The sequence below is a fragment of the Pediculus humanus genome, genomic scaffold (assembly GCF_000006295.1).
Source record: "Pediculus humanus corporis 1103172107524 genomic scaffold, whole genome shotgun sequence".
NCBI classification, from domain to species: Eukaryota; Metazoa; Arthropoda; class Insecta; order Psocodea; family Pediculidae; genus Pediculus; species Pediculus humanus.
Window position 1 is genome coordinate 137,211 of NW_002987140.1, and position 12,112 is coordinate 149,322.

Below are 12,112 nucleotides of genomic sequence, written 5' to 3' on the forward strand. Positions count from 1 at the left end.
AAAAAAAAAAAGGTAGCGTGGATAAAAGCAGATACGAAAGCAATTTTAGCAATACACGAACACGTTATAACAAACAATGCAAGGCTATCGGTTACCCATAACGATTACAATACTTGGACGTTAAATATAAGAGGAGTTAGAAGAGAGGATAGAGGGCAATATATGTGCCAAGTAAATACGGATCCGATGAAAAGTCAGGTAATACTTACAAAAAGAAGAAGTGGTGATAAAAAAGGAAAAAAAATTATTTATAAAAAACTTTTTCTTTTTTTAGACTGCATTTTTAGAAGTAGTTATACCACCCGATATTATTTACGAAGAAACATCTGGAGATTTGATGGTCCCCGAAGGAGGTTCTGCAAAACTTGTTTGTAAAGCTAGAGGACATCCAAAACCAAAAGTCGTTTGGAGAAGAGAAGATGGTGGTGATATAATCGTTAGAGGTGGAACTTCTGCTAAATCGAGAAGTATGAGTTTCCTTCCCATTTTCCGATATTTTCCTCACACACGAGAAAACAATTTTAAACTTTAAAAAAATTTTCCAGTGCCTTCCGTCGAAGGTGAAATGTTAACTTTAAGTAAAGTAACAAGATCCGAAATGGGAGCCTATTTGTGTATAGCAGCCAATGGTGTACCACCATCCGTCAGTAAAAGAATGATGCTTCATGTACATTGTAAGTAAATGATAATAATAATAATAATAATAAAACAAACAAACAAACATAAATAATCGTCGTCGTCGTTTCTATTTATTAACAAATCAAGTTTGTAAATAAAAAAAAATTTTTTTTTTGGAAGGGGAGGGAAGGAGGAGGAGGAAGAAGGATTTAAGTAAAAATTCAAAAGGTTTATTCGACCGAATTGAACCTTTTACTAAAACCTTTAGTGTCATTTCATTACCTCTTTTACACAAAAATTAAAACTTTTAATACAAACATTTGTTTTCACGTTTTTTATTCCTAAGCTAAACAGATAATTTGACCAAATCCAAAACATTAACTTTTACTGCTTGTAAAACAGATTTGAAATTTTTACACGTATCCCCCCTAACCCTACCCCGCCCTCTCCTCCTCCACCCCCCACCGACCGACCGTCATTTAAATAAATTTTTCCTTTTTTTTTTTTTTTTAAAACGGAAAATTATTTACGACTTAATAAAAATTGAAACGAATTTATAAAAAAAATTCCTCGATATTAAACCCCTTAAAAAAAAAAAACAACGATGATAATAATAATGATGATAAATCAAATGATTTGGAAATTTTTTTTTTATTAATCAATCGCACAATATTCATTGCCTTACGTAGACCACAAAATCATCCCTCCATGTAAATTTTTTTTTTTTTTTTAGATAAATATAAATAAAAAGATCAAATTTATTTATTTATTTTCTTAAAATTTCAATATAGAGTTAAAAAGGGGGAGGAAGAGGGTGAAATAAGTTTGATGATGATAATAATAATAATTTATATAAATAAAAAAAAAAATGCTGACGATTGGGATGATCGGTTGAGCTGGATTTCACAGCTTATCAGTCAAGAAACAGGCAGAAAAACCATTTTAAGAGATCGATTTGCCATCAATAAGACATGTATCGTAAACATTTTCTTTTTTAATATAAATTTTTTTTTTTTTATCGAGAAAATAAGAAGAAAAGTTTTTTTTTTTGAATATATTTTTTTTTTTAATATCGAATTACTAGGCCGATTTAAAATCCTTATTTCCATCCCCTTTCTCCCCTCTTCCCAATCGTTTTCTAATATCATTAATAATAATAATTTTTTTTGATAGAGAGATCGATTCATTTTTTTTTTTTTTAAATTATAAATTGGATAAGTTTTAAAGAAAGAAAGAAAGAAAATACCAAACAACAGCAACAACAACAACAGGAAAGGAAAAGAAAAAAATATTTTTTTCCCCCCTTGTTTCGAGGTTATTTTTTCGAAAAAAAAAAATAAAAGAAAAAGTAACGAAATTCGTCACTGTCATTGACACCCGCCCCGCAATAAACAGAATATCGATAATCCTATCGCATAAATGTGTGTGTGTGTGAGTGCGTGCGTGCGTATCAAAAGAGGAAAAAGTTAAAAAAATGAAAAGACAGCAGGAGTCACAGGTTAGGTTGTGAGAGGGGGGAAGGACCCCCATATTGCATATCGATTTTGACGGGAGTCAAAACATTGATCGAAACGTCATCTGATATTTTTTTTATTTCTCATGAGACTCTTAGACTTTTTAACAATTTCTTTTTCGAAGAAGAAAAAAGGAAACGGAAATGGGGGAAAACTATTGCGTCGTAAAATAAAACCAATTGATATTTTTTTTTTGCGAATTCATTTTCCTTCTTCCACGTTTTTCTCTTATCACACTCATAATAAATTAAAATAAAATAATTTGTTTTTTTTTCTCATAAAGTTCATCCACTTATTCAAGTTCCCAATCAATTAGTAGGAGCTCCAATAGCAGCCGACGTTGTACTTCATTGTCACGTGGAAGCATCGCCAAAAGCAATTAATTATTGGACCAGAGAATCTGGTAAGTCCTTTTTTTAATTTTTATCATTCATCCCCGAATCGTTATAAAAAAAAAATAATAACATTGAAACTATAGTTACCAAGTGTTTATTATTATGAAGAAGAACCTTCTAGAACCTTCTAGAAAAGTCCGACGTTTACCGGTTACTTGGTATTATTCATGAAATGACTGACAATGACCTTTTTGTTATCATCAATATAAAGAATTCTTCTGGCTAGTTGGTGTGTTATTATTATGATTAACACGAACGCAGGAAACCAAAAATAATAAAACAGGATGCAATAAACATTGAGGAGGAAGAAGAAGTAGAAGAAGAAGAAGAGAATATGAAAGGATGATGAAATATTGAGAGTTTAATTAGTAGATAAGCAACAAATACTAGCTCTATCTATCTCACTCTATCCATCTATTCTTCTCTTTCTCTGTCATATAGCCATCTGTAAATACTTAACGGTCTATTAATTTCCACCATAAAAGGTTTTCAAATTTTCTCACTTTTTTTTTTTTTAAATATAAAATTTTATGTTTAAATTCATTCATTTAAGATTATTAAAAAAAAATTAAACCACACACGTCCATTTTGTTTTTTTTTTTTTTTTTTAAATTTTTCGGCGTTTTATACCCATCCGATTTTTATAAATATATAAATATTTATACTTAAATAATAATGATAATAATAATAAAAATAAAAATCTTTAAAAAAAAATTTTTTTTTCCCAATGAATTCAGATGAATTAAATAAGAGAAAATTTTAGTGATTTCCGGACATGGAAGAGGAGTGTCCAGGTCATTTTATTCCAGGCCCTTCGCTCTCTCATTCTCTCTTTCTCTCTCTCTCTCTCTGTCTCTCTCTCTCTCTAATGCGAGAAATATGCAAATAATAATTAATCCCGTTCAACTCCACATCACTTGCTTTTCTGATTGTTTTTCATTTCCACAATTTTATTTATTTTACCATATTTATTTTTTAAATAATAATAATAATAATAATAATATCATCAATAAAAGAAAAAAGAGAGAGAAAGAGAGAGAGAGAAAGAAAAAAAAAATTTGTTTTTAAATCTATCTCTCTCTCTTTAAAAAGATTTGAAATCGTGGTAAGAAAATATAGTAATTAAAAAAATAAATTTTACCAAAATGAAATCGTTGGGAACAAATGAATGAATGAATGATTTGATGATGATGATGATGATGATGATGATGATTAACGAGAGATGATAAACAAAAACAATATTTTATACCACGACGGATGCTGCGGTGGCGGAAAACAGCGACGACGAATAAAACAAATTTTTTTTTTTTTTTTTTTTTTACATTTACCACGTGTGACTTAACTTGTTCCTGTAATAATAATAATAATATTAAATGGGTATTTTAATAAAAAAAAAATTTACTTAATTAACGGAAAAGCGAGGACGGGGGGGGAGGGGAAGATAAAAGAAAAGAAAAAACTCTTGACTGGTTACTGGTATTTTTCTGGTGGGAGCATGAGGAAAAATAATGTTTCATTGATTGCAGACAAACAAGTTTTTATAAAGATGATGACGGGTTGGGGGGAAAGGGGGGGAGGTTTGTTCAGCATCAAAATATAATATGAAGATGGAAAAGAAAACTTAATTAAGTTGAAAATAAAGGCGAGCTTTCACCCGAGAGTTTTCAATTAAAATATTGCCTCCATTAAATAAATTAGGAACTTGGTTTTTTTTTTTTTTTTTGTGAAATTTGTTGGTTTTTATATAAAATTCTTAAAACGTTGTTTGTTGTAGGGGTCAACTTTTGTAAGCACCTGGAAAAACTCAACTTTTTCTAATTATTATTATTATTATTATTATTTAATTTTTTTTATAAATCGAATTACTTAATGTTACATTTGATTTGTTTTTTTTTTTTTGGTTTTTTATCATCGAGACATTTTTTTTTACGTTTTGTTAATTAAATTATTATTATTATTATTAGAGGTATCAGGTTTGTAAAAAAAGAAAAATCATTTTCTTGACAATATATATATATATATAAAAAATAAACGTTCGAATGGGATTATTGGAAACTTGGTGTCGAAATTTTCTTATTGGAAAATTTTCTAAAATGAGACACATGAGTACAAACATAGTGCTGGACAATTTCCAAACCCTTTTTTTGGGATATACAATTATTTATTAGTTACTTTTTTTTTTTTTAAAAAAAAAAAACCTTTTTGAAACCGTAAATGGCGGTCGAAAAGTTATATAAATTGTTCTATTAAAACGAATCATTATTATTATTATTTTTTTTTTTTCTATTCCAGGAGAAATGATAATAAGCAATGAAAAATACAAAATGTCAGAAACAAGTAATTCATATTATTCAGTTCAAATGAGACTCAGCATAAAATCACTTTCGAAAAATGATATGGGGGGTTATAAGTGCATATCAAAAAATTCAATTGGTGATGCCGAAGGAAATATTCGCCTTTATGGTAATTATTATTATTATTATTTTAATTATTTCCCCGGCGGGGGGGGGAGTCGGAGTAAAACAAAAAAAAATTATTTATTTTTCCCAACGAAAAAATAATATTATTATTATTTACTTGATAAAAGAAAAAAGAAAAACACGCGAAAATAATAATGATAAAAGTAAATAAAGAAAAATGAAGAGAAAAACAAATAGAAAATTAGAAAAGTTGCGAAAGGGGGAGGGGAGGGGGGAGGGAAAAATTCAAGTGCGGTACATGTCGGCTCGAAAAATAAATAAAAAAAAAAAAAAAAAATTATTTTCCGGGTTTTTCTAACAATTCAGGGGAAAGAAAACTATCGAAACTAAGCCTTGGAAAAGACAGTTGAAAATTTTTTTTCCCCTCCCTCCCTCCCTTCCCTCCCTCCCTCCTTTGATTTTTTCCATGGCAATTTCATTTTATGGTTTAGTTAAGTTTCCTTCGGGATATTCCTTGAAGAAATACTCTCGTGAGAATTTTCCTTTTTTTTTTTTTTCACTTCAATTTTTATTCACTTTCGTTATGTCAAACCAATTTTTTTTTTTTTACAATCGTTTTTTCCCTCCTCCCCTTCGATTTTTTTATTTTTAATAATAATAAAATTTAAATGAAAAAAAAATTTTTTACCCTTGGCTCTGATGATAATAACAACAACAACCGACAACAACAACACGTACGGGAAAACATTTTAAAAATGGCGTCGGTTTGTTTTTATTTATAGAAATGGAAATACCTTACGTAATTAAAAATACAATAGATGCACCTGATTTAAGAGAAGAACTTGGTGCTCAGGGTTCATTAAGAGAAACAGAAAATGATGGAACGAAAGATGATGATGATGATGATGACGGTGATGATGATGATAATGAATTTAATAAAAGAAATAGTGGAAATGTTATTTTTTATTACGGTGGTGGTGGTGGTGGGAGTGTTAGTTATATCGGTGCTATTTTAATCATAACATTATTTTGTAATTATTAAAATGGCCAATTATTAAAATAAATATGTATGAGTGATTATAAATAAATTAATTAATTAATTAATAAACTCGTTATTAATTGTTATTAGATAATTATAGAATTTCAACAAATTTTTTTGGGCTTCAAAAAAATAAATAATAAATTTTTTTTGTCATTAATTAATAATTAATTAATTAATTGTGTAAAAAAAAAAAAAAAGTTTACCAAATTTTAGATGATAATACAATCATTATTTCCCCCCCCTTTTTTTAATTTATCATCATCATCATTATTATTATTATTATCGTTTTCTTTACATAAAAAAAAAAATTTTATCAATTTTGTTAAAAATTAATTTTTTTATTTAAATTGTTTGTTGGTTTTTTTTTTTCGTTAAAGTTATTCCTGCTCAATCGAAAATAATAATAATAATAATAATAATAATAATAATAATAAAGATAATAATAATAATTTTTCGAACCTGAAAATTATTAATTTTATAATTTTAAATCGCAATTAAATAAATAAAAAAATGAGTACTTATTTTATTCAAAAGCTTTTGTGTAAATTAATTAAAAATTTTTTTTTTTTTTTTTTTAGTTTCCTTTTCGCAATAGTTTTAATAATAATAATAATTAATTTTTATTTGTTAATTTATTATTATATAATTAATTAAAAATTGTAAAAATTTAAATAATTGGCCAAAAATTTTTATTTATTTTTATTATTTATTAATGAGATTTGAGAAAAAGGCTGTGATGAACGATATAAATATATAAATAACATGTATCATAATAATAATAATAATAAATTCTTTATAATTGTCATCATTCTTGTAAATAATATTTATTATTTAAAGTATCATCATCAATTTATATACTCTTTTTTTTTATTAAAAACCTATAATTTACATTTTATTCTATTTATTTATTTTATTTATTTATTTTGCATTATTTGTTTTAAATAAATAAAATAATAATTTTCTATTATAAGTTTTTTTTTAACAGTTCTTATTTTTTTTCTTCTTCGAATAATTAACAAAAAAAAATTAATAAAATTATTATCGTAATTATTATTATTATCGTTGTCATTAATAATAAAAAAATAATAATAATAATAAATCTATTTAAGAAAAAAATAAAAAAACAATAAAAAATGTTTAATTTAAAAAAAATACAATAAAAATTTATTTATTTATTTTTATCTCGATAGCAGAAAAATAATTTAATAATTTTTTATTCTGGCCATTTACTTTATTTATTTATTTATTCGTTTTTTCTATTATTTGTTAATAACAAATAATAATACTACATAAAATATATGTATAGTATAAAGCAAAGTTTTTTTATTAATTTTTTTTTTGGTATTTTTTCTAGTTTTCTGTGTGTGATAATAATAATAATTTAATTTTTTTTTCTTTTTTTTTTATAATCAGTTTATTTATTATTAAAATATAAACTTTATTTTGAGCTTAAAAATTACCTCATCATAATATTATAATATATATATATATATTTAATATAAATTTCAATCAAATTTTTATATATATATATTATATATTAATAAAATTAAAACAAAAAACTTAAAGGGAATAAAAAATTTTTGTAACTTCGATCGATAATTTCCTTTTTTGGGAAAAAAATTCGTTGTAAAATTTTATCATTATTATTATTATTATTATTATTAATTTTTTTTTAAAACGAAATTTATAATAATAATAGTAATAAATTTAATAATAAATAAAATGCAAATAATTTATTTGAGAATTTTACGCGCGCGCTTAGAAAAAATTTAAAATTTTTTTTGTTAAATTTAAATTTAATTATCAATAATAATAATAATAATAATTTTTAACGTAAAATAATTTCTAGAAAAATTTTTTCAACTATTAATTATTATTATTATTTTCTTAATATGAGTCGATCGATTTATGCTCAAATCCTTTTTGGAATTAATAAACGATTTTATTTATAAATTTTCAACCTACAATAAATAAATTTTTTATTTTTGTTATCAAAAATTATCAGCTTCCTTCTTCGTCAATATTATATTCTTCTGATTCTCTGTGTACGAGAGCATGAACGATTGTAGAATCGACGCCATCTTTCGATGTTGAACGTGGGATTTGAATGGGTTTTTCCGGTTCGTTTGTCGGACGAGAAAGTTCCGTCGGTGAATTTTTTTTTGTAAATGATTTCGTTAGAAAAATATTAATGTCGCTCGGAATAACTTGTTCGGCTAATATGGATATTGTTCCGTCGCTGTCCTGTTGTAAAACTTTTGTCTTTTCCGGTTTTTTTATTATGAATTCTTTTGGAGGTTGTTTGGGTGGACTGTTTTTCACAGCGTGCGTTGATTTTTCACGTACGCTTCGTCTTCTTAATATTTCGGATGAAGGCAAAATTAATTTTTTATCTTTACTACTACTACTACTACTTCCTCTTCTATGTATTATGTTAAAACTTCTTCTTCTTGTTATCGATAACGGAGTTAAAAATTGAGGAGGTGAAGATATTTGAACTTTTCGATCATTTTCTTCTTCTTCGGGTTTATCCGGTGATGCTTCACTTATTGTTATGCAAACATCTCCTTTCACCTGTAACGGTCGAAAAATAAAATTTAAGCAAAATATAATTTTTTTTAAAATAAAGAATATAAAATTATTTTACCTCTTGATCTTCGGGTCTTTGCATATTTGTACTTCCTAATAGTAATAAAGGCAAATTTAACCACGGTCCTCCAATATCGGACAAATCGCTGGCTTCCGATGCTCGAGATGATTTCCTTGAGCTTGCTCTGCTGCCACGATGTACGTTCAGAAAAGCAGAAAGCCTTCCCTGCCATCCTCCGGGACTGGAAGTTTGAGTTACTTCATCTTCCAAATCTTCTTTTTCTTTTTCTTTTTTCCTCCTTAAAAAAATTAAAAAGTTGTTATTACGCATTTAAATAAATAACATCATAGTTAAAATTTTAAAATTTGTTTACTTCATATAATCAAGAAATGTTTTTTGTATCAATCTTGCTGCTTTATCTTGTCTTTTCCAAATCCTCGTCGATGAAACAATTTCTAGTTCTTTTCGCGTTGGAAACTGCTTTTTGAATTTAACATCCATTTGGTCTTGAAGCTTAAATTTAATATTAGAAAAATTAGGCAAAATAATTTTATTTCTAGAATAAATTCTATTTTTTTTCTCACCTTTTTAAAATCGTCCGTCTCTTCGACATGACCTAAAACATGTTTTACTAACGCGTGTAAAATATCAAGACAATGAATTTTATTTCCACGAGCAATCGGAAGATTGAAACTGACCAACGCGACTATATTCGGTTTGGATATACCCAATGGAGGATCTAAACTTGCTATAAAATCTGATAGTTGATTAAATCTTATAAACTGCGTAGCATGAGGATCGTACCTGAAAGAAAAAACATAAAATTTACGAAAATGTTAAATGTTGTCATATTGATTTATTAATTTTATCGACTGACTTTGACCATCTTATGTAAAACATTTCCAAATCATCTTCGACAATTCCAATTTCTTCCTCTTGGTGCGCCTGATTAAAATTTTCTAATATAATGGCTATGTACATGTTAATAACAATCATGTAATTAATTATAATAAAACTTGTAAAATATGTTATGGCTAATAATGGGTAGCCACAATCTCCGTTTGCGCTCGTGTGTGTTTGAGGATTGCAATCGGGTGGCTGAATCATGAGTGATTCGAGAACATCGTTCCAACCTGCTGAAGTCATTAACCTGAAATGTAAAACGTTTAATTAAAAACAATATAATTTTAATTTAAGAAAGTTTGTGTTCATACCGTACCTAAATAACAATTGCATGCTTCTGCCAAAAGTTTCAAAATTAACAATATCATCTAACGCTCCCTGACGTTTAACATGGCCAAATATTGACATTCCAATTATAGCATATATAAATGTTATAAGTGATAACAAAGCTCCTATGTTAAAAAGAGCCGGAAGAGAAACTACCAAGGCAAAAAGTAATTTTCTTATTCCTTTGGCAGCCTTTAATAATAAAAAGTTTTTTATGTTTTTTTGCAGTTGAAAAAATTTTCAACTCACTGACAACGTTCGTACCTTAATTAATCTTAAAATTCTTCCTATTCTAAAAACTCTAACAACCCGTAGTAATGTTGGAGATATTGGAAAATCAATCATAATATCTTCCATTAAAATCCCTAAAATTGATGCTAAAACTAATAAAAAATCAAATACGTTCCAAGGAACGGTAAAATAGTGATACCGTAATCCGACAATTTTAACCAAGGCCTCTGTAATAAACAGTAAACAAAAAAAAATTAGAAAATGAATATCGAGTAAAAGTAAAACGGATTTTATTGTTGTAATATTACAAAAAAAAAAAAAAACGAGTAGTACCAAGTCCGAAAACGGTAGTAAAAAATGCATTACTGACTTCTAAAACGAAAAAAATAGCATGGGGTTGATCGTAATGTTCTACCGCCATTGTAACCATATTTAAAAATATTAAAATAAAAATGGCGATTTCAAATCTTCTTGAATTACTTAAATCGTAAAACATGGCTAAAAATTTATTTAGAGGTCTGTGTATGACTTTTTGAGGTTTTTTTCTTCCTAATTTTTTCATGGCGGTGTAGTAATGCTTTTGAGATTCCGTGAGAAACATTTCTAAAACTCCTCCTTCGTACTAAAAGACAAAAATTATATATTTAGTTTAGGGAAATGGTTAAAATTTAACGACTAAAAAATCATGTCCACCTTTTTTTTAAGCATGTTAAAATTGTCAATTATAACTCCGATGAAAAGATTAAGAGTGAAAAATGAACCGCAAACGATAAATATAACAAAATATAAATACGCGTATAAATTTGCTTCTCTTTGAGGTTGTAAATCTTCACCTCGTGCATCAACAGCATCCGCCATGACTTCCATCCAACCTTCAAAAGTAGCCTGAAAATTTTTCATCGTTTGTTATAATCATAAAGACTTGATATGTTTCATATAATTTACATTAGGAAACTTACAACTTGAAACAAAGCTAAATACGCTTGCCCAACATGATCAAATGTAATTTTAGAATTTGTCCAAGTGTAATTTTTATACAAGCACTCAAATTTATCATTCACAACCTGAAATTTAAAAAATAAAAAAATAAAAGTTTATATTCTGATCTGCAGCTTAATATTTTATTTTTTTATATTATTCCACAAAATAAAACAAACTAACATTAACTGGAAGCAATTCTCCATCTTCATCAATGCATTTAAAAAATTTCCCACCAAAAAATTGAACTCCCATTATTGAAAATATCAACCAAAAAACTAAACAAACTAAAAGAACGTTAAAAATAGAAGGTATTGCATACATAAGAGCATTGACTACAATCTGAAACAAAAAAAAAAAAATACAGGATAAAATTTATCGTTAAATATAATATTTAAATTTTTAAAGAATTTTATAATTCACAAACCCTCATGCCCTGCCATCTTGATATTGCACGTAACGGTCTGAGAGCTCTCAAAGTTCTCAAAGAACGTAAAACTTTTAAATTTTCATTTTCTTCAATTAACAAACTAAATATAGAAACCTAAAAAAAATATAAAAAAATAAATATTTTTAAAAAAAATTTAACAATTTAACCGACGGTAAAAAAAAAAAATGAGTCTTACAAAAACAATAATAAAATCTAATATGGTCCAAAAACTGGTAAAATATTTCCAAAAACCCAACGCGACCCATTTTAAAAGCATTTCAATTGAAAACAACGCGCAAAAACCTAAATTCGTCCAATAAAGAATATTTTTTAATACTTTATTATTATCTAAATAAATATCTTCAAAGCACAACGTGATTGACGAAGAAAAAATTAAAACTAATATTATCCATTCGAACGTTGGAGTGTCCACAACCGATAAAACCGATCGTCTGCAATTCGTCCATTTTTTACCCAAATCGGTTTCCATTAAATGATTACAACAAGCAGACCTAAAACAAAATTTTTTTTTTTTAAATTAATCATTTGAATTTACTCTCATCTAAAAATTACAAAAAAAAAAAAAAAAAAAAAAGTACCTTTGATAACAATGTTTTGGAAAACAATCCTGTGGATTTTTATTTTTCTATTTCTACCAAAAGAT

At 26.6% G+C, this 12,112-nt stretch overlaps 2 protein-coding genes across 2 annotated transcripts in view; one reads left to right on the forward strand and one right to left on the reverse strand.

Annotated features, from left to right (window-relative positions):
- Phum_PHUM177710 (lachesin precursor, putative) overlaps positions 1-5,088 on the forward strand; it is a gene marked incomplete at both ends in the record, with an annotated part of 9,968 nt that extends 4,880 nt beyond the window's left edge. Inside the window, 5 exons of the mRNA XM_002425121.1 lie at positions 13-193; positions 288-467; positions 546-674; positions 2,416-2,535; positions 4,820-5,088. Of these exons, the coding sequence (XP_002425166.1) occupies positions 13-193; positions 288-467; positions 546-674; positions 2,416-2,535; positions 4,820-5,088 (879 nt within the window). The remainder of the gene's footprint in view (positions 1-12; positions 194-287; positions 468-545; positions 675-2,415; positions 2,536-4,819) is intronic.
- A 339-nt stretch (positions 5,089-5,427) lies between these two features.
- Phum_PHUM178020 (sodium channel protein type 2 subunit alpha, putative) overlaps positions 5,428-12,112 on the reverse strand; it is a gene marked incomplete at both ends in the record, with an annotated part of 14,866 nt that continues 8,181 nt past the window's right edge. Inside the window, 15 exons of the mRNA XM_002425122.1 lie at positions 5,428-5,472; positions 8,039-8,556; positions 8,669-8,877; positions 8,953-9,092; positions 9,164-9,383; positions 9,457-9,729; positions 9,799-10,001; positions 10,074-10,267; positions 10,374-10,662; positions 10,734-10,925; positions 11,000-11,104; positions 11,202-11,360; positions 11,446-11,562; positions 11,645-11,960; positions 12,048-12,094. Coding sequence (XP_002425167.1) covers positions 5,428-5,472; positions 8,039-8,556; positions 8,669-8,877; positions 8,953-9,092; positions 9,164-9,383; positions 9,457-9,729; positions 9,799-10,001; positions 10,074-10,267; positions 10,374-10,662; positions 10,734-10,925; positions 11,000-11,104; positions 11,202-11,360; positions 11,446-11,562; positions 11,645-11,960; positions 12,048-12,094 — 3,027 coding nt within the window. The remainder of the gene's footprint in view (positions 5,473-8,038; positions 8,557-8,668; positions 8,878-8,952; positions 9,093-9,163; positions 9,384-9,456; positions 9,730-9,798; positions 10,002-10,073; positions 10,268-10,373; positions 10,663-10,733; positions 10,926-10,999; positions 11,105-11,201; positions 11,361-11,445; positions 11,563-11,644; positions 11,961-12,047; positions 12,095-12,112) is intronic.